The sequence below is a fragment of the Macaca mulatta genome, chromosome 2 (genome assembly GCF_049350105.2).
Source record: "Macaca mulatta isolate MMU2019108-1 chromosome 2, T2T-MMU8v2.0, whole genome shotgun sequence".
Taxonomy (NCBI): Eukaryota; Metazoa; Chordata; class Mammalia; order Primates; family Cercopithecidae; genus Macaca; species Macaca mulatta.
In genome coordinates this window covers 122,488,754-122,511,609 of record NC_133407.1, presented here as the reverse complement: position 1 = coordinate 122,511,609, position 22,856 = coordinate 122,488,754, and the positions used below count along the sequence as shown (strand labels likewise).

The 22,856-nt window shown below is 37.4% G+C and overlaps 1 protein-coding gene and 1 long non-coding RNA gene across 2 annotated transcripts in view; one reads left to right on the top strand and one right to left on the bottom strand.

The window, feature by feature from the left end:
- Positions 1-22,856, top strand: part of CFAP20DC (CFAP20 domain containing) — a 298,458-nt gene that overhangs the window by 118,655 nt on the left and 156,947 nt on the right. The window contains exon 5 of the mRNA XM_001093761.5: positions 9,846-9,960. Coding sequence (XP_001093761.4) covers positions 9,846-9,960 — 115 coding nt within the window. The remainder of the gene's footprint in view (positions 1-9,845; positions 9,961-22,856) is intronic.
- The window catches only part of LOC114676368 (uncharacterized), a 204,573-nt gene that overhangs the window by 87,931 nt on the left and 93,786 nt on the right, over positions 1-22,856 (bottom strand). The gene's annotated exons all lie outside the window — the stretch shown is intronic.

The following is a 22,856-nucleotide window of genomic DNA, read 5'->3' as shown; positions in this document are numbered from 1 at the left end:
TGCAATAAACGTACATGTGCATGTGTCTTTATACTAGAATGATGTATAGTTCTTTGGGTATGTGCCCAGTAATGGGATTGCTGAGTCAAATGGTATTTCTGGTTCCAGATTCTTGAGAAATCACCACACTGTCTTCCACAATGGTTGAACTAATTTACACTCCCACCAGCAGTGTAAAAGTGTTCCTATTTCTCCACATCCTCTCCAGCATCTGTTGTTTCCCGAGTTTTTAATGACCACCATTCTGGCTGGCGTGAGATGGTATGGCATTGTGGTTTTGATCTGCATTTCTCTAATGACCAGTGATGATGAGCTTTTTATATATGTTTGTTGGCTGCATAAATGTCTTCTTTTGAGAAGTGTCCATTCATATCCTTTGCCCACTTTTTGATGGGGTTGTTTTTTTCTTGTAAATTTGTTTAAGTTCCTTGTAGATTCTGGATATTAGCCCTTTGTCAGATGGATAGATTGCAAAATTTTTCTCCCATTCTGTAGGTTTCCTGTTCACTGATGATAGTTTCTTTTACTGTGCAGAAGCTCTTTAGTTTAATTAGATCCCGTTTGTCAATTTTGGCTTTTGCTGCCATTGCTTTTGGTGTTTTAATCATGAAGTGTTTGCCCATGACTATGTCCTGAATGGTATTGCCTAGGTTTTCTTCTAGAGTTTGTATGGTTTTGGGTTTTATATTTACGCCTTGGATTTTGAGTTAATTTTTGTATAAGGTGTAAGGAAGGAGTCCAGTTTCAGTTTTCTGCATATGGCTAGCCAGTTTTTCCAACATGATTTATTAAATAGGGAATCCTTTCCTCATTGCTTGTTTTTGTCAGTGTGTCAAAGATCAGATGGTTGTAGATGTGTGGCGTTATTTCTGAGGCCTCCGGTCTGTTCCATTGGTCTATGTATCTGTTTTGGTACCAGTACCATGCTGTTTTGGTTACTGTAGCCTTGTAGTATAATTTGAAGTCAGGTAGCATGATGCCTCCAGCTTTATTCTTTTTGCTTAGGATTGTCATGGCTATATGGGCTCTTTTTGGTTCCATATGAAATTTAAAGTAGTTTCTTCTAATTCTGTGAAGAAAGTCAATGGTACCTTGATGGGAATAGCATTGAACCTATAAATTACTTTGGGCAATATGACCATTTTCCCGATATTGATTCTGCCTATCTATGAGCATGAAATGTTTTTCCATTTGTTTGTGTCCTCTCTTGTTTGCTTGAGCAGTGATTTGTAGTTCTCCTTGAAGAGGTCCTTCACATCCCTTGTAAGTTGGATTCCTAGGTATTTTATTATCTTTGTAGAAATTGTGAATGGGAGTCCACTCATGATTTGGCTCTCTGTTTCTCTATTATTGGTGTATAGAAGTGCTTATGAATTTTGCACATTGATTTTGTATCCTGAGAACTTTGCTAAAGTTGCTTATCAGCTTAAGGAGATTTTGGGCTGAGATTATGGGTTTTCTAAATATACAATCATGTCATCTGCAAACAGAGACAATTCGACTTCCTCTCTCCCTATTTGAATACTCTTATTTCTTTCTCTTACCTGATTGCCCTGGCCAGAAATTCCAATACTCTGTTGAATAGGAAGGGTGAGAGAGGGCATCCTTGGCTTGTGCCAGTTTTCAAAGGGAATGCTGCCAGTTTTTTCCCATTCAGTATGGTACTGGCTGTGAGTTTGTCATAAATAGCTCTTATTTTGAGATATGTTCCATCAATACCTAGTTTATTGAGAGTTTTTAGCATGAAAGGGTGTTGAATTTTATCAAAGGCCTTTTCTGCATCTATTGAGATAATCATGTGGTTTTTGTCATTGGTTCTGTTTATGTGATGGATTATGTTTATTGATTTGCATATGTTGAACCAGCCTTGCATCCCAGGGATGAAGCCAACTTGACCGTGGTGGAGAAGCTTTTTATGTGCTGCTGGATTTGGTTTGCCAGTATTTTATTGAGGATTTTCACATCAATGTTCATCAGGGATATTAGCCTGAAATTTTCTCTTTTTGTTGTGTCTCTGCCAGGTTTTGGTCTCAAGATGATGCTGGCCTCATAAAATGAGTTAGAGAGGAGTCCCTCCTCTTCTGTTGTTTGGAATAGTTTCAGAAGGAATGATACCAGCTCCTCTTTGTACCTCTGGTAGAATTTGGCTGTGAATTCACCTGGTTCTGGGCTTTTTTTGGTTGGTAGGGAATTAACTACTGCCTCAATTTCATAACTTGCTATTGGTCTATTCAAGGATTCGACTTCTTCCTGGTTTAGTCTTGGGAGGGTGTACGTGTCCAGGAATTTATCCATTTCTTCTAGATTTTCTAGTTTATTTGCACAGAGGCATTTATATTATTCTCTGATGTTAGTTTGCATCTCTGTGGGATTAGTGATGATATCCCCTTTATCATTTCCTATTGTGCCTATTTGATTCTTCTCTCTTTTCTTCTTTATTAGTCTGGCTAGTGGTCTATTTTGTTGATCTTTTAAAAATAACCAGCTCCTGGATTCATTGATTTTTTTAAGAGTTTTTCTTGTCTCTGTCTCCTTCAGTTCTGCTCTGATCTTAGTTATTTCTTGTCTTCTGCTAGCTTTTGAATTTGGTTGCTCTTGCTTCTCTAGCTCTTTTAATTGTGATGTTAGAATGTCGATTTTAGATCTTTCCCACTTTCTCCTATGGGCATTTAGTGCTATAAATTTCCCTCTAAACTCTGCTTTAGCAGTGTCCCAGAGATTCTGCTACATTGTGTCTTTGTTCTCATTGGTTTGAAAGAACTTGTTTATTTCTTCCTTAATTTCATTATTTACAGTAGTCATTCAGGAGCAGGTTGTTCAGTTCCCATGTAGTTGTGAGTTTCTTAATCCCTAGTTCTAATTTGATTGCACTGTGGTCTGAGAGACTGTTACGATTTCTGTTCTTTTGCATTTGCTGAGAAGTGTTTTACTTCCAATTATGTCGTCAATTTTGGAATAAGTGCAATGTGGTGCTGAGAAGAATGTATATTCTGTTGATTTGGGGTGGAGAGTTCTATAGATGTCTATTAGGTCTGCTTGGTCCAAAGCTGAGTTCAAGTCCTGAATATCTTTGTTAATTTTTTGTCTCATTGATGTGTCTAATATTGACAGTGGGGTGTTAAAGTCTCCCTCTATTATTGTGTGGGACTTGAAGTCTCTTTGTAGGTCTCTAAGAACTTGCTTTATGAATCTGGGTGCTCCTGTGTTGGGTGAATATGTATTTGAGATAGTTAGCTCTTCTTGTAGTGTTGATCCCTTTACCATTATATAATACCCTTCTTTGTCTTTTTTTATCTTTGTTGGTTTAAAGTCTGTTTTATCAGAGACTAGGATTGCATCCCCTGCTGTTTTTGAATTCCATTTGCTTGGTAAATATTCCTCCATCCCTTTATTTTGAGCCTATGTGTGTCTTTGCAGGCAAGATGGTTCTCCTGAATACAGCACACCAATGGATCTTGACTCTTTATCCAATTTTCTAGTGTGTGTCTTCTAATTGGGGCATTTAGCCTGTTTACATTTAAGGTTAATATTGTTATGTGTGAATTTGATCTTGTGATTATGATGCTAGCTGGTTATTTTGCGCATTAGTTGATACAGTTTCTTCGTACTGTTGATGGTCTTTACAATTTGGTATGTTTTTGCAGTGGCTGGTACCAGTTTTTCCTTTCCGTATTTAGTGCTTCCTTGAGGAGCTCTTGAAAGGCAGGCCTGGTGGTGACAAAATCTCTAAGCATTTTCTTGTCTGTAAAGGATTTTATTTCTCCTTCACTTATGAAGCTTAGTTTGACTGGGTATGAAATTCTGGGTTGAAAATTCTTTTCTTTAAGAATATTGAATATTGGCCCCCACTCTCTTCTGGATTGTAGAGTTTTTGCAGAGAGATTCACTGTTAGTCTGATGGGTTTCCCTTTGTGAGTAAGCCAACTTTTCTCTCTGGCTGCCCTTAACATTTTTTCCTTCATTTCAACCTTGGACAGTCTGAGGATTATGTGTCTTAGGGTTGCTCTTCTCGAGGTGGTCTCTATATTCCCTGAATATGAATGTTGGCCTGTCTTGCTAGGTTGGGGAAGTTCTCCTGGATAATATCCCGAAGAATGTTTTCCTACTTGTTCCATTCTCCCCATCACTTTCAGGTATACCAATCAAATGTAGGTTTGGTCATTTCACATAGTTCTATCTTTCTTGGAGGCTTTGTTCATTCTCTTTCATTCTTTTTTCTCTGATCTTGTCTTCATGCTTTATTTCATTAAGTTGATCTTCAATTTCTTATATCCTTTCTTCTGCTTGATTGATTTGGCTATTGATACTTGTGTATGCTTCACAACATTCTCGTGCTGTGTTTTTCAGCTCCATCAAGTCATTTACATTCTTTTCTAAACTCATTATTCTAGTTAGCAATTCCTCTAACTATTTTCAAGGTTCTCAGCTACCTTGCATTGGGTTAGAACATGCTCCTTGAGCTTGGAGTAGTTTGTTATTACCCACCTTCTAAAGCGTACTTCTGTCAAGTCCTCAAACTCATTCTCTGTCCAGTTTTGTTTCCTTGCTGGCAAGGAGTTGTGATTCTTTGGAGGAGAAAAAGCGTTCTGGTTTTTGGAATTTTCAGTCTTTTTGTGCTGGTTTTTCTTCATCTTCGTGGATTTATCTACCTTTGGTCTTCGATGTTGGTGACCTTTGGATGGGGTTTTTGTGTGGATGTCCTTTTTGTTAATGTTGATGCTATTCCTTTCTGTTTGTTAGTTTTTTTCCTAACAATCAGGCCCCTCTGCTGCAGGTCTGCTGGAGTTTTCTGAAGGTCCACGCTAGATCCTCTTTCCTTGGGTATCACCAGCGGAGGCTGCAGAACAGCAAAGATTGTTGCCTGTTCCTTCCTCTGGAAGCTTCATCCCAGAGGGGCACCCACCAGATGCCAGGCAGAGCTCTCCTGTATAAGGTGTCTATCGACCCCTGCCGGGAGGTGTCTCCCAGTCAGGAGGCACAGGGGTCAGGGACCCACTTGAGGAGGCATTCTGTCCCTTAGCAGAACTCGAGAACTGTGCTGAGGGATCTGCTGCTCTCTTCAGAGCCGGCAGGCAGGAACGTTTAAGTTTGCTGAAGCTATACCCACAGCCACCACTTTCCCCAGGTGCTCTGTCCCAAGGAGATGGGAGTTTTATCTATAAGTGCCTGACTGGAGCTGCTGCCTTTCTTTCGGGGATGCCCTGCCCAGAGAAGAGGAATCTAGAGAGGCAGTCTGGCTACAGCGGCTTTGCAGAGCTGCATTGCGCTCTGCCCAGTTCGAACTTCCTGGGGGCTTTGTTTATACTTTGAGGGGAAGACTGCCTACTTGAGCCTTAGTTATGGCAGACGCCCCTTCCCCCCGCAAACTCTAGTGTCCTAGGTTGACTTTAGACTGCTGTGTTCTCAGTGAGAATTTCAAATCAGTGGATCTTAGCTTGCTGGCCTCCGTGGGGGTGGGATCTGCTGAACTAGACCACTTGGTTTGCTGGCTTCAGCCCCCTTTCCGGGGGAGTGAAGGGTTCTGTCTCGCTGGCTTTCCAGGTGCCACTGGGATATGAAAAAATACTCGTGCACTTAGCTTGATGTCTGCCCAAACGGCTGCCCTGTTTTTGGCCTGAAACCCAGGGCCCTCGTGGTGTAGGCACCTGAGGGAATCTCCTGGTGTGCGGGTTGCAAAGACCGTGGGAAAAGCATAGTATCTGGGCCAGGATGCACTATTCCTCATGGCACAGTCCCTCACAGCTTCCTTTGGCTAGGGGAAGGAGTTCCCTGACCCCTTGCGTTTCCCGGGTGAGGCAATGCCCCACCCTGCTTTGGCTCACCCTCCATAGGCTGCAACCACTGTCTAACCAGTCCCAGAGAAATGAGCCGGGTACCTCAGTTGGAAATGCAGAAATCACCTGCCTTCTGCATTTATCTCACTGGGAGCTGCAGACTGGAGCTGCTCCTATTCAGCCATCTTCTGGCATATATCATTTTATTTTTCTTTCACAGCATAAAAATCTTCAACAAAATACTAGCCCAATTGAAATTTACTCCAAGAATACAAAGTTCATTTCACATTTGAAGATCAATGAGTATAATTAAATATATAAGACAGGATAAAGGTGAAAAACAACAGGATCATTTCAACCAGTATAGAAAAGGCATTTAACAAAATTTCACAGCCTTTCATGATTGAAAAAAAGAATATCTAAAAAAGTAGAATGGAAGAGAACATCCTCAGTGTGATAAAGTAAACTACGTCTAACATCATACTTAATAAGGTCAGAATGAACACTTTCTCCCTATGATTTTCTCCCTGTATTCTCATGATTTCTATTTAAGATATGCTGAAGGCCCTAGCCATTGCAATAATGCAAGAAAAAGAAATGAAAGGTATAAAGTTGAAAAAGCAGAAGTAAAACAGTCTTTATTCACTCCAGACATGTTTGTTTATGTATAAAATCCTCAGGAATCTACAAAACAACTACTGGAACTCAAGAGTGAATTAAGCAAAGGTTAGAGGAAACAAGTACCATATAGAGAAATCAATTGAATGTCTATATACTAGAACCAAATGACTGGGAAATGAATTTTTTTTTTTTTTTTTTAAATGGAGTCTCGCTCTGTCACCAGGCTGGAGTGCAGTAGCACAATCTCAGCTCATTGCAACCTCCGCCTCCCGGCTTCAAGCGATTCTCCTGCCTCAGCTTCCTGATTAGCTGGGATTATAGCCGTGTACCACCACACCCAGCTAATTTCTGTATTTTTAGTAGAGATGGGGTTTCACCATGTTGACCAGGATCATCTAAATCTCTCGACCTCGTGATCCACCCCTCCGCCTCCCAAGGTGCTGGGATTACAGGCATGAGCCTCTGCACCCGGCCCCGGGAAATGAAATTTTAAAATTCATTTTCAGCTGTGTCAGAAGACAAAATATGTAGGAATAAATTTAACAAAAGATGTGCAGGGCTTCTAAAATGAAAAATATAAAACATTAAGAAAGAAATTAAGCAAAGCCTAAATAATTGGAGATACATATCATGTGAGTAGACATGATCAGTATCAGTCTCTTGAAATTGATCTACAGATTGAACACAATCCAAGTTAAACTCTCAACACCTTTTTTTAAATAGAAATTGATAAATGGATTCTAAAATCCATATAAAAAAGCAAAAGCCAAACAAATATTAAGCAAAACTAAAGTTGAAGAGTTTTTTTTACCTGGTTTCAAGACTTACTCTAAATCTGCAGTAATCAAGATAGTGTATTATTAGTGTAAGAATAGACAAATGGATCGGTGAAAAAAAAAGAATCAATAGACAGTCCAGAAATACAACCTCACACACATGTATTTATGGTCAACTGATTTTCAACAAAGGACCAGGGCATTTCAGTGAAAAAAGGAGAGTCTTTAATAAATGGTGTTGGGACAGTTGTATAAATATACAGAAAGAAAAGAATTCCAACCCCTATGTCATACAACTCACAGAAACTAATTTGGGATGAACTAAATGTAAAAACAAACTATAAAGATGTAGAAGGAAACATAAGAAAGTATTTGTGCAACTTTAGCCTGGGCAAGGATTCTTCAGAACACAGAAGGCACTAGCATAAATAATGGTAAACTATATTTCATGAAAATTCACCTGCCTTTTGCACAAGAATAGAAGCTCCAGAAGGATAGGAACCTTGTCTTTTTCATCACTGTCTCCCTGAGGTACTCCCAGCAATTTTCCTGGCTCAGTCTTTGTTGAATATCTGAATGAATGAATGAATGTTCCTGTAGTTCCATATGAAGTGATAGTATTCTCAATCATTCCTCCATTTGGAGTTTGACTCTTAACTATTTAGATTAAAAATATGTAGTTTGGCTGGGCTCAGTGGCTCATGCCTGTAATCCCAGCACTTTGGGAGGCCTAGGCCGGCCGATCACCTGAGGTCAGTCGTTCTAGACCAGGTTGGCCAACATAGTGAAACCCTGTCTCTACTAAAAATACAAAAATTAGCTGGGCATAGTGTCAGGCGCCTGTAATCCCAGCTACTCAGGAGGCTCAGGCAGGAGAATCGCTTGAACCTGGGAGTTGGAGGTTACAGTAAGCCCCGATCCCACCATTGCATTCCAGCCTGGGTGACAAGGGCGAGACTCTATCTCAAAAAAAAAAAAAAAAAAAAAAAAAAAAAAAATGTCGTTTTATTCATGAAAGCACAGTAACCCTTTAATAAAACTGTGATAGTTGAATTTTTGGTTAATGCAGTCCCTCTTTTTGTTACCTTTTCCTTTCTAGAATCCCAGTAGTCTTTCCTTTTATTTCCTAATCAGAACTTACAGAAGAGACCTAATAGCATCTCTGAGGACATGATTTTCCAAACATATTTGATCCTGTACCCCATTAGTAAAATATTTGTACATACCTGCTATATAGGGGCATTTCTTCAGAAAATATATAAATATGTTACTATACTACTGTATAATGAGACATGCACAAAAATCACATTTTAAGAGGATGAGGTGAAAGTTCTAATGTTTTCTTCCTGCACTTCTGTGGATTGTTGCATATCACTCCTCCTCCCCATGTGTTCATCCCACTTTGAAGATACTGCCTTAGGGTAAATGTGATACCATGTTTACATATATGTATATATATCAGGGTATAATACTGCCATAGTGTTAATACTTCTTCATTTTAAACCGTAGCTCTGACTATGGATTGAAAGACTTTGCATTTTAAATGAATTTATGATATCATTTAGTGCAAGTAGGATGGAATTTTTAGGTCTGGAGCATACTCTGAAATCATCTCACTAATTTTTACTGTATTTATTCTTAACATTGTTTAATGATAGGTTTTTTCACTGAAAGATATGTAGAGTATTTTAGAAAGAAGCAATACCGAGATTAGAAAAGTGGGAAGGAGGGGGAATGAAAGTGCTGTAGAAAAGACAATGCCGATTTTAAAAACAGTTAATTACACTATAAATATTGACAACAGTGCATTTGAATGAAATGTCTTCTTGGGGGATTACTAAATATAGAAAATTAGCAGTGTAATGTGTCTAAACAAAGTTTTTCCCTAATAATGGGGGAAAATCATTCTCAAATAAAAAGACAGTGTTTAAAGAAGCATCAATTCTATAATATAGCAGCCTGAGGCAGGTTTGGAGATTTTAAGCCTGCTGTGTTACCTCTGAGACCTAAAGGAAACAGAACATAAAAATGAGCCTCTATCAATTTGAAGCAAACCTAATCTTTGTGATCATGGCTGTGGTCTAAATCTATTAAAGATGTTCAAATTCAATGTCCTTGGTATCACTGTGGGTTGACCTGAATAGTGAGCGATAAAGTTGTGTATTATAATTCTGGTTGGAAGATATGTGCTTAGGAAGTGAAACCGACAATCAGTGTTTTGTGTCTGTCTCTAAGCAGACTAAGAGCCTATATAAAATGACAGATGTATTTTTAGGGAAAGAAATCCATAATGTTTTCCTATTTAGTAGGTGACAGTATGTCCCAAGATAACACAAGCTTAAGGGGCTGGAACAAGTATGGTTATTAAAGGCTAGCAGTCTCTCAGTTCATCCAAATTGAATTTTTTCGTAGGCTGGAGGACTGTGGAAATCTAGTGTAGAGTACTGAAATAAATTAGCATATTAAGTGAATTTATACATTCAGGCTTCTGAGCACTTTGAATTTGAGAAAGAAATTTTATTACTTCTTGAAAGAAAAAGGCAATTCTTAAATTCTATGTTTGATCTTCCTGTTGAAAAGGGTCTATATGATAAATTATATCATTTTGATGATTATCCAAAGAAGTGGTTATTAAATTGATGATCTTTCTGTCTTCTCTCCTCTATTTTTTCAGAATTACTGATTTAGGGAACATCAAAAGAAGATTATATTTATCAACGGTCCATAAGGAACTATCCTCCACCCCTCTTCATGCAAAAATTCCACTCTTCATGATCAAACGTAAAATTGTAAGTATCACGTGAATGTTGCCTAAAATATTGAATTCAATTCAGCAAATATTAATTATGGACTGACTCCACATGTGAGGTACTTTGTTAAGTACCATGGTGGTATAAAAAATGAATACAATTCATGGCCTTGCTTCCCCTCTCTTGAAAGAGCTTAACGTCTAAGTGGAATAACTTAATTATTTGAACATCTATAAAATCACCAAAACTGTGATACAAAGCACAGTGGAGAGAGAAATTGCTATTGGTACTGTGAAAGGGAAAGGAATCCATCTGACTGGGGGTGGGGGAAGGCTTTCTGAAGGAGATAGCACTTAGAATGGACTTTGGAGGACTCTTAAGATTTCAACAGGGAGACTTAGGAAGCCAAGCATTCCAGCAAAAGCAACAGCATGGGCAGAAGCATGGAGGCTGGAAAGAGGTAACCTCCGGAGAACAGCAAACAATTAATCATGGTTGCCAGGTTGAAAAAGAGCCCTAAGGAAACATTGGTCTGACAGTACAAGAGCCTGATGTGGGTTCAGACATTTTAAGTACGTTGTGTAACTTCTGAAGGGCTGATTTTTCTGACAAGTCTTTGTCAAACTTCAGTCGTTTCAATACTACTCTCAGTACCCTTTTTGTGTACTATCCATTCTGGTATGCACTTGAGACTTTCCTTTAAACCAACTCTCTCTCCTTTGTACCACTTTTATAAGTGGAAAACCAGTGTAATTTTCCCAAAATACAACATAAAAATAAACATACTAAAAACAAAACAATATTTTAAAGTCTAACTGGGTACTGTTTCTTGTTTAAGGCTCTGTCCTGAGTGCTACTCTTTGTTAAAAAGAGTTTATCAAGGATTAGACATATGTTCAGCCATTCTCCCTGTCATAGTTAGGACTAAAGGAAAACTGATAAAGGGACATTTTTATTCCGGGATCCAGAGTTATTTAATGCCGCATCCATATACAGTCTAAAATCATTTCACAAATGGTACATGTTCCACTCTTTGGAAACTACTATGGTAGAGAAAAGGAAGCCATTAAAGCTTTTGGGCTAGAGAAGGACCACACAATCAGTTCTGTGCCTTGGGAAGATTAATCTGGTGGTAATATTTGCAATGATTTGGAGGGGGTAGAAATTGGAAGTGAGGAAGTTATTTGCAATCATCCAGATTAGGGTTAGTGAGGACTGTGGGGACGAGGGTAGGGGAGCAGTGGAGGAATGGATGTGAAGTAACATCAGAAACTTATAGTCAGATGAGCTAAGACATGTATGTAAACAGACCTTTTCCATACAATGTGGTATATACTGTGAGAGCAAGAATCAGAATGAACTACAGAGTAAAAGGAGAGTTGTCAGAGAAGGCCCCCTGAAAAAGTGGGTGCCTGAGCATGGCCTTGAAAGACAGAAAAGCATTAACCAGTTGAAGAAGGGGAGAGTAGTGTTCCTGGAAGAGAACAAGCAGCATTAAGGGTAGCTGCATGGTGTACAGACAAGCCCAGTGATCTAGCGTTGCTGAAGAGAACCAAGGAGGTTCCAACAAGGGAGAATAGTTGAGATTAGAAAGTATTTAGGGAACGTGGCAATCATAAGTAACTGCAATAAGAAGTTCTGGTATATCAGGAAAGAGACAGGGCCATGAGCTAAGATGATGGAAAGTGGCAGCATGAAGTGCATACTGACCATTTCTTTCAGTAGGCAGATCTGCTGGGCTTGCTGTTCATGTAGACGTAAGTAAAAAATGGGAATTAAACATAACTTTGGAGATTGGCAGCCCTGTAATAAAAATGAGCTGGATTATGAAATAAATGGATGGTTTCTGTTTGCAGTAGAAGTTTTAAAAATTCATTTAATATTAAATATCCATAAATGCTTGAATATTAAATGTGAAGACTCCAGTTATTGAAGTTAAACCATTTAAGACATTTAGGGAAATGCCTTACAAATAAAATTGTGTTCATCATTTTGTGTTTAGGTATTGATTTCCTTATTCATGTAAGATTCTTCAGAGTTCAGTGTTAATCTAAGAGTTAAAGCCCATGTGAGACAAATACACTATTCAGTGTGTAGTTAATAAATCAAATTTGTCACTACCTTGCTTTTGTGAGTTCAGTCACCCTTGTCAGTTAACTAACTCTGAAGTCGAGATATTTCATCAAAATCTGAGCATTATGTATGTGGCTGTAACCCACACACAGTGTACATTCATGAAAATCCAGTATTTGAAAATAAAATATTATCTTTCTATTATAAGTAAACCACACAAGTATCTTGATGAGATAGAAAGTGAACTTGACTGAAAGGTCTTTCATATTCGATAAATGAGTTTTTCAGATGAATGTGTGTTATGTGTTTACAGTGAGGGGTATGTAATGACATAAACAATTTAGTATTTATAAAGAAAGGAGCTATAATAGGTACTGTGGAGCAAAGTTTCCTAATCCTTTTCAATTCATCTGTCTTCCTCATGTTTCTACCCTTGGACAAGTGGCTCAATAGAGAATGTAAAAAAAGGAGATGTAGGCAAGAAAGTTAAATATGGCTGTTAAAAAATTAGTGATATGAAGAAATCATATTAGTGACAACCCTAGGTGACTTCAGCTCGTGTTATGCTAAATTTTAAAAAGCAAAATGATCGTAGCATATCTAGAACTTTCCTTCTAAATATGGTAAATCTAGAAAAAATTTGAAGCAGACCTAAACAATAAGAAACAGATAGGACATTTATTTCCATGGTGTTCTCCTCAGGCCCATATGCCAACACAGCGAGATCATCAAGTCATAATTACTTGTAATATGTTCTAATTACTCTATATTTTATTACATATATAACATATAAATAGTATGTAGGGGTTAAGAACATAGAATCTGGATTCTGACACTTACTAGTTTTGTGGTCCTGTGCAAAGTTCCTGTTTCATTTTCCTCATCTATAAAATGCAGGTAATATGAAATATACACATCATTAAGGTTGTTGTGGGGATTTACATGAATTAATAAGCATAAAGCTCTTAGAACAGTGCCTGGCACAGAGTAAGTCCTAGATATGGATTGTAAGTCCTGTCTGATCTATAGATGCTACTTCTTCCAGGAAGCACGCTATGATTTCCCCTCTACAGATTAGATATTTTGGGCATAGCTCATCATTGCCATTCACAATTTCATAACCCTCATAATACCTCTCCACCTTGCACTTTAACAATCTGTTTACTTGTCTGTTTTTCCCAGTAGACTACAAGCATGTCTTATCATATCATATCATATCATATCATCTCCAGTCCCTATCAGTGCATGGCATATAGTAAGTGATCAATAAATGTTTATTGAACAAATCGGCAAGTCTTAAAGTGTCTCCTGACATGGGAGAAAAAAAATAATGAGTTTATCATGGCCAAATTATATAAGCTTTCTAAATGTGCTTGGTGATTCCACAAATGCTCATGAATATTCAAATATTAAGAAATTTGGTTTGAAAACTTGCTCTCATTCCTCCCAATCCAAGAGGTGCTTGGCAGCAGAGGGTCTTTCCTTTCTCCTGCTAGTATGCTGTATTCCCAAAGAGTCCTTATTTAATTAAAGTTGAGTTGTGTTTTAGGGGAAATTTCTCCAGAGAGCAGCAAGGTGGCAGAGAGCATCTCACCCATTCAAGATGCCATCTCTAGGGGCCTTCCTGGTGTTGATGTGGTATTGGCCCCAGTTCTCTGTTTTTGCCAAAGCATTCTTCACTTCTTTCTACCCCTTAGGAACTAGTAGATATTTTGTTGGCAAACCTCAAAACAGCATTCTGAAAGCATTTCAGCTAGCATTTATATATCAGGAAATTTCATGTAAAATTCCTAATTTCAGACCTTCCTTGAAAAAGGTCAGATTTTTCAACATTGAACCTGCCTTATCGCACACAAGCACTCGGTGGGAGCTCAGTAGTAATGGCACACTTCTAAGAAGGTGCAAGCTCTCCTGTGAAGTTGAATCCTGTTTACTCATAAGATATGCAGGTGGACTCATACCCTTCTTGCTTCACTCATTTCGGTTTTCTGCCTGGGCCTTCTAGGTGTTCATTGGCAACCCTTGATTTACAGGATAAATGCCAAATGGTCCACTTTGCCTTGGTTTTTTAGCTAAGTCCTTTAGGTAGCCAGAGGCTGCAAATAAAGTTAATATTCTTCTAGCCACACCAAAATGAATATTTAATATAGGCCACTTTCTGTCCCAAATGGCTTTAAATGTTCCTTTCAAATAAAAATTTTTATATTTCATGTTATTTTTAGCTGTGAAGAGTCACTTTAATATTTAAGTTATAATAATTTATGCTTTTAACTTGGGTTTTCAATGGCAAGAACAATTTTAAAAATTAAAAACTATCAGATTAAATAGTAGAAGTACCCACTTAGTTGAGACTCACTGGAATCAATCTTACTTCTTTAATGTAATTTCAATTAGTTGATGCTGGTGTCAGATGAACATCAATGTCTCGCTACCAAAGTATGTATTAATGTACAGTAAGTTTAATTCCATTTGAATAAGAAGTTCAATTATGAGATATCATTCAGCATAAATCATTCATTGGAGATATAACAACGTGCTATGATAAATTATAATGCCAGAGTCTTTTAGTAACCTCTAGAATTAAGATACACAGTGTTTGTCATTTAAATGGATAAAATTACTCTTTAGGAGCTATTCCATCTAGAACCACAACTCTGATGGAATATTTTATAGCTTTTATTACAAACTGGAAGTCTGGTATAATATTTTTAAAACTTCCCCTCATAGATCATTTTTCCCATAGAACCAATGATTTGGAAGTTTGAGGTTTTTAATAGTTTGAGTGTTTAATTTCTTGAGTGTCATTGATTGAGAAGGGAATGGAGGAGGCAGATGTATTCAGACAAAAGGTCATTTAGAAATACGTACAAGATACAATTAGAGAATGTCTCTTAATGATATCATTCTAACCTAGAATTCATTGTAATGTTGATGGTACGTGATTGAGAGATTTTTAATGTTTTCATCTCATTTATGTGAATATTATTATTTTTTCTTCTTCTTCTTCTTTTTTTTTCTTTTTTTTTTTTTTTGTTTTTTTTGTTTGAGACGGAGTCTCACGCTGTTGCCCAGGCTGGAGTGCAGTGGCGCGATCTCGGCTCACTGCAAGCTCCGCCTCCCGGGTTCCAGCCATTCTCCTGCCTCAGCCTCCTGAGTAGCTGGGACTACAGGCGCCCGCCACCGCGCCCGGCTAATTTTTTGTATTTTTAGTAGAGACGGGGTTTCACTGTGGTCTCGATCTCCTGACCTTGTGATCCGCCCGCCTCGGCCTCCCAAAGTGCTGGGATTACAGGCTTGAGCCACCGCGCCCGGCCTTTTTTTTTTTTTTTTTTTAATGGAGTCTCATTCACTCTGTTGCCCAGGCTGGAGTGCAGTGGCACAATCTCGGCTCACTGCAACCTCTACCTCTCGGGTTCAAACAATTCTCCTGCCTCAGCTTCCTGAGTAACTGGGACTATAGGCGGCCGCCATCACACTTGGCTAATTTTTGTATTTTTAGGAGAGACAGGGTTTCACCATGTTAGGCAGGCTGGTCTCGAACTCCTGACCTCAAATAATCCACCTGCCTCAGCCTCCCAAAGTGCTGGGATTACAGGTATGAGCCGCTGTGCCTGGCCTGAATATTATTTTAAATATCTTTTTTCTTTCCCTACTTACTCAGTCTAATATGGGTATTGAAGAAATCTGGGGAAAGGAGAACTGTCTTATGCCTTCTTATGCTGGTCCTGAATGGTTAAGTAGGCACAACTAATTCAAAATAAGTTTATCCTGGAAAACAGATGATTACCTAGCTTTAGCTTTGGGTCACTCCATTTTCAAAATGCTTAAATTGGCAGAATGCTGTTGGATTAACATGTGGCCTCTGGAGCTAGATTCTATGGGTTCAGATTCTGGTTCTGTCACTTCCTGACTATAGGCCCTTGAGCAAATCAGTTGATCTTTCTAATTTAGTTTCCTCAACAGTTAGACAGTGCAATAATAGAACTTGTTTAATAGACCAGTTGTTAGGATTAAGTAGGTTATGACTTAAAACAGTGCCATACTCATAGTAAGTGCTCAGTCTGTTAGCTGATGTTGTTATTATTTTACTATTTTCTATTGACATGAATCCATGTTTATTAACTTGTAAATATGGTATCATCATAAACCTCTGAACTTACAGTTTATTTTAATTAACAAATATTGATTGAGTTCCTGCTGTGGGCCAAGTTCTGTGCCAGATGATTTGAATCCAAACGTGAATGGAACATGGTCTTTCCTCTTGAGGCGATTATAATGTGGCAGAAAAGGCAAACATGTAAATAATTATTGATAATGGGCTATGGTAAGCACCAAACTAGTCTTGTGGGATAAGTACTACTGGAGGAAAATATCAGACTTTTCTACAGGAAATATGGCACTGGCATCTGAATCTGGGAAGAGCCTCGGACTGCTTCCACTTATGGTGGAGGCGGGAGGGGAGCTAGCCTGTGCACAGATAGTGAGAGCTGAAATAAGAGAGACAGAAAGAGAAAGAGGAGGCATTGTCAGGCTCTTTTCATCAACCAGTTCTCATGAGAACTAAGAGTGAGAACTCATTCGCTTCCTTGAGAATGTCACCAAGCCATACATGAGGGATCTGCCTCCATGACCCAAACACCCCCACCAGGCCCCATCTCTAACATTGGGTACCAACTTTCAACATGAGACTTGGTGGAGCCAAATAAGCCATATCCAAACCATAGCAATAACTAATCAGCCAATTGAGGAGGTTAACGGAATGCTAAAAAAAATGTTTTTAATCCAAAAGATGGTAGAATTAGAGAACTGAACAAAGAACAGATGGAACCAACTGAAAACAAAAAGCAAGATAGTAGCCTTCAACTCAAACATATCAAAGTCATTACATTAAGTAGAAATGGACTAAATGTTCCATTTGAAAGGCAGAGATTGTTAGGTTGATTAAAAGCAAGAGACAATTGCATGCTGTTTATAAAAAGTGCACATTAAATCTAAAGACACAGGTTACAAATAAAAAGATGAAAGTAAGATGATATACCATGCAAATACTAATCATAAAAAAGCTAGAGTACCTATACTAACAGCAGACAAATTAGACTTCAGGATGAGGAACAGTATGTAATGAGGAATGTCTCACAATGATAAGGAGGTTAAATGATGAAGAAGATATAACAATCCTTAATGTGCACACATCTAATAACAGAGCTTCAAAATGCATGAAGCAAAAACTAACAAAACTAAACACAGAATGGTAAATATGCAAGTGTAGCTGGAAATTTCAAGACTCCTTGCCCAGAAATTGACAATCACTAAAGATAAAGACTTGAAAAACACTACCAATTTGACCTATTTGACATTTGTAGAACATCTGACAACTGCAGAATACACATAATTTTCAAGTGCACATGGGGCATTCACCAAAATGTATGATATGTTAGGCCATATTTAACAAATTTAAAAGATTGAAATCATATATAGTATGCCCTGTGCTATTAGGGAATTAAATTATATATCAATAAAAAAAGATAATTGGATAATCCCCAAGCACTTTGAAATAAAGTAACATACTTCTAAGTAATCTATATGTAAAAAAATTAGAATATTAGAAAATAATATAGCTGATTTTAAATGATAATGAAAATAAAGCATACCAAAATGTGTGGGATGTATCTGAAGCAGTCACTGCCTAAAGAGAAATGTATAGCTTTTAATGATTATATTCAAAAAGAAAAAAGACTTAAAATTAATTATATAAGCATCTAAGAAAGGTAGAAAAACAAGCAAATTAAACTGATGTGTACAGAAAGCTAGAAGTAATTAAAAGAATAATTCAATGAAATAAAAAATAGGTGATGGAGAAATTAATGAAACCAAAAATTGATTCTTTGAAATGATTAATAAAAGTGATAAATCACTAGCTAGACTGATCAAGAAAAAAAAGACAAAACATACTCATTGCCAATATCAAGTATGAAAGTGGAGAAAAAGGAAATGAAAGGAATATTATGAACAATTTTATGCCAATGAATTTGACAACTAGTGGGAAAATTCTTTTAAAGACACGAACAGCTAAAATTGATACTAGAAGAAATAGAAAATGTGGATAGCCTTATATCTATTTTTAGAAAGTGAATGTGAAAAACATTCCGAAAAAGACAATCCAGGTCCAGATTGCTTTACAGATAATTCTTCTAAAATTTAAGGAGTAATAATACCACTTTAAAACTCTTTTCTCAAATAATAAATAAGGAGGAACATTTCCCAACTTATACATGAGGCCAGTATAATTGATATAAAATCAGACAAAGATATTAAAAGTTCTCAAAAGAGCTATAAATCAGTATCCCTCATGAACGTGGATGTATGACTCCTTAACACCATGATCCAGTGGCATTTATTCCAGGATTTCAAGGTTGGTCTTGATTTGAAAATCAATATAATTTATCACATTAGCAGAATAAAGGAGGAAAATCATAAAATTATCTCAATAGATGCAGAAAAATTATTTGAACAAATTTATGAGCCATTAATGATAAATATTTACATTAAACTAGGAATAGAAGGAAACTTCTTGAACTTGGTAAAGGGCCTTTGCGAAAAGCCTACAACTAAATCACACTTATGATAAAATATTGACTGCTTACTCCCTAAGATGGGAAACAAGGCAAGACTATCCACCGTGGCTGGGCATGGTGGCTCATGCCTGTATTCCCAACAATTTGAGAGGCTGAGACAGGAGGATTGTTTGAGCCCAGGAGTTCAAGACCAGCCTGGACGACATATGCAGACCCCCATCTCTACAAATAATTTTTTAAAATTAACCAGGCATGTTAGCTTATGCCTGTGGTCCCAACTGTTTGGAAAGCTGAGGTGGGAGGATCACCTGAGCCTGGGAAGCAGAGGCTGCGGTCAGCCTCCACTGGCAGTGATCATGTCACTACACTCCAGCCTAGGCCACAGAGCAAAACCCTGTCTCAAAAAAAAAAAAAAGAAAAGAAAAGAATATTCACCCTAACCACTTGTATTCAGCATTGTATTAGAGGACTAGAGGACCCAGCCTGTGCAGTAAGACAATTAAAAAATTAAAAATAGAAAGATTGGAAAGGAAAATGTAAAACTTTCTTTGCAAACGATGTGATCATTTATGTAAACAATTCTAAGGAGTCTATAAAAACAAAACAACCTACTAGAGTAAATGAGTTTAGCAGAGTCACAGCATGTAAGGTAGGTCAATATACCAAAATCAGTTGTATTTCTATACAGTAGCAATAAACAATTAAAAATTTCAGGTTTTAAAGATATTTTCAATATCATTAAAACTCTGAATACTCATGAATAAACTCAACAATATATATGTATATAGGTCTTTACACTGAAAACTGTAGAACTACTGAGAGAAGTCGGAGAAGACCTGCATAAATGGAGAGAGATACTGTGTTCATGGATTGCAAGACTGTATTTGTTAAGATGGCAGTGCTCTCTATATTGATCTGTAGATTCAATCTAATTCCAGTTGAAATCTCAGCAGGCTGTTTTTGCAGAAATTAACAGACCAATTCTAAAATTTATATGGAAAGTCAAAAGACTTAGAATATATCAAAACAATTTCCAAAAAGTACTTATACCTCATGATTTCAAGGCTTGGTTTAAAGCCCAAGTAATTAAGACACTGTGGTATTGGCACAGATACCAGTAACAACAGTTTTATTCATAATAGCCAAAACCTTTAAATAATCTAACTGTTCAAAACAGAAGAATGAGCAAATTGTGGTGTGTTCGCCAAGTGGAGTACAACTCAGCAAAATAAGAAAAAACTACCAATATACACAACACTGATGAGCCTTAAATATTATGCTGAATGAAAGACGCCATTTACTATGATTCCATTTATATAAAGTTACAGAACAAACACAAATGATCTAAGGTGAAAGAAATCAATGGTTGCCCCTACAAGAGGTGAGTTCTGGTATTATTTGGGAAGCTGCACAGGATCTGTCTGGGGTGATTAAAACATCCTATATCTTGATGGGATGTGGTATGCAGGTGTATGATATGGTCAAAACTAATTGAATTCTATCCTTAACATCTGTGCATTTCATAGTATGAAAGCCAGAAAGATATTTTGGTTGACATTTATTGAGCACAAATGATGTACCAGGTACTATTTTAAGTGTTTGCATGTACTTAAACATTTAATCCAAACAACTCTGTGAGGAACATGTGTTATTATCACCATTTTACAAATGAGGAAAAGGAGGCTCAGAGAGGTTCAGTAACTGGAAACATTATATAACTAGTAAGTGGTGAGGCAGGCTGGTATCCAAATCCAGACAGTTTGGCTCCAGAGCCCAGACTCTTGCATACCTGGGAAGAATATATTTCAAAGGAGTTGCAGTATGGTTTAACTAGAGGCAGTTTCCAAACAGATTTTTAAAAAATAGACTGTGTGACTTGATAATTAAAATAATGTCCAGTTCAAAATTTAAAAAGTGAATGACTTCAGAATAATGAAGTTAAGTCTCAAAATGTAGCCTTATGAGTGGATTCGGAACAGAGGAGAGGCAGGTTTTTGAAGGAAAAAGAGTTAAAGGACCATTAGGATGTTGAACAGGATGTTAGAAGATGAGATGAACCTGGTTCCAGCTTTTTTCAGGAGTGTGAATAGAGGATGGTGTGGGTGCATCTGTAGGAGTGACAGGAATGTCCAGGGAGTGATTGAATGAAGACTGGTAAAGCTAAAAGGGTAGTAGAGCCTGTCTTTGCAATGCCTTGGGCTTCAAAGATGATAGAATTCCAAGTCAGAAATGCATACCCTCTCCCACTGCCTCCCAGCCCCTTGGCCTCAAAATAGAGGGCTGTAGAAGCACAAATGAACCCCATAAGTGAACTTCAACTCCAGAGTTGAAGGAGAAGTAATATCTCAGAAAAAAGCTCTGTTTCACTGACGGTAATGTGTCTAAGACTCTTAGAAAAATGCAGAGAATGTAAGTACTTTTCATAAATAAGAATTTTAGGGGGCACAGTGAAAGTAGCTTGAGAATGAAACTATGATTTCAATAAGAGATAGTTTCTCCATATGGGTAGAAATTGGGAGGTACACACGGGTTGCTGAACAGGTATTGTGACAATACTTCTGCAAGAAACTTGCCCTTTCTTGGTTCAGCCAAGAGCAAGGTCTGGCAGCTCTGTCAGCCCCAGCTTTCCTTCCTCTCCTCCTCTCTCTCCATAGAAGGACTTGTCATGATTTGCTTTACCTAGGGAAAATGTTTTTAATACATTAGTAATAGGTAATTGCTTCTTCTAACCTTGTAAATATAAAATTACAATTTCAATCTCTGCTTATACCACTTATTAAACACAACATAGTAATAGAGATGAATAAGGTCATTGTAAGCTGATTTTCTATCAAGAAATTATAACTAAAGTGAAAAATTATTTTTAAAGCCACAAGAATAAACATCATAAGACCCTGGTCTCTATATACCATTATGGGAGTGAGAAAACAGAATGAGGTTCTACAACTCTGTGAAGTGATGTACTTTAGGATTGCCAGGGTATGAAATTGTGGTTTCTTGTTTGTCATTTCCTTTTGGAAGGACAGTGCTGGCTAGAACTGTGCACTGTCAGTAGCACAGGCTTTTTCTGCACTGACAAATGTAACTAATTTCTTGAGATCTTTTCTATAGTAATGGCAGAGAATAGGAGCATAGGGAATCAAAAATACACTCCCAAGGATTTATTATTTGATGCACTAGAACTTGTGGGGTATGTGTGTGTGTGTGTGTGTGTGTGTGTGTGTGTTCACAGAATTTGCACTCCTTTCAACAGTATAATAAAGCCATATTCCAAACATGAGTTAGTAAAAACTAGAAATTCATGCTTTGAATCATTCTGTCACCCTTTGCTAGTCAACTCCTTTATGCAAAATTCCATGTCGGAAATAAATAGCAGAAACTTACTTATTAATCCAAGCAACATACTAAATAGAACTGTCTTTTCTCTTTCAGATTTCTCTCTTCTTTGGCATACTTCTTATGCATCAGAAGGACCAATAATTATGGACATTTTAGATCAAGTTATTTCTTGCTGGACTAGAGTTGTACATAGGAATATAGTAATTAGAGATCAAGAAAGATGTCAAAAATGGATTTTTAAGAGTGAATATCATCAAGAATAATGAAAATAATATTTTATAAAGTTCAGCTGTAATTCAAATAATCTACCTGTTGGTAGTAGAGAGTTTATACACTTTTCCAATACTTCAGAAAATATATCACAGCATTTATATGAACAATGAGTTATTTGTTGAAGCATATGAAAATTGGAAGCTTTATCAGTATCAGCTAAACCAAAAAATAATTTCTGCTCCCTCTAACCAAGGGGGATTTGTGAAAGTTATTTCCATCTTTTTTAGAAACCACCCCCATCTGTATTCCCAGGAAATTGATTCATTCAATAAAGTTATCAGTTCCCAGACATTTATTTGTTGAATGACTATAAAATGAAAGATTGAGTGTATGTGTGTAAGCATGCACACATACACTCAATGCCCACACTCAGTGCACATACACACACATCTTCATGTGTTCATACACACACACACACACACACACATATGCATACCCTTATTTGTTTAGTACATTCCATGAAGCATGAACCCAGGTTGAAAGAATAAAAGGAGCATGACCATGATGGATAAGAAAAGTGTATAGTGGGTAAGGATCTGGTTTCTTAGGACTCAGAGTTTTTGAAGGAGGTTGGAACTGACTCCCAAGCAGAACTGGCAGTGTAGCCAGCTGGAGATAGTCTAAATAGGTAATAAAGAGGCAGGACCCTGAGAAGAAATGCGCAGCATGTCATGT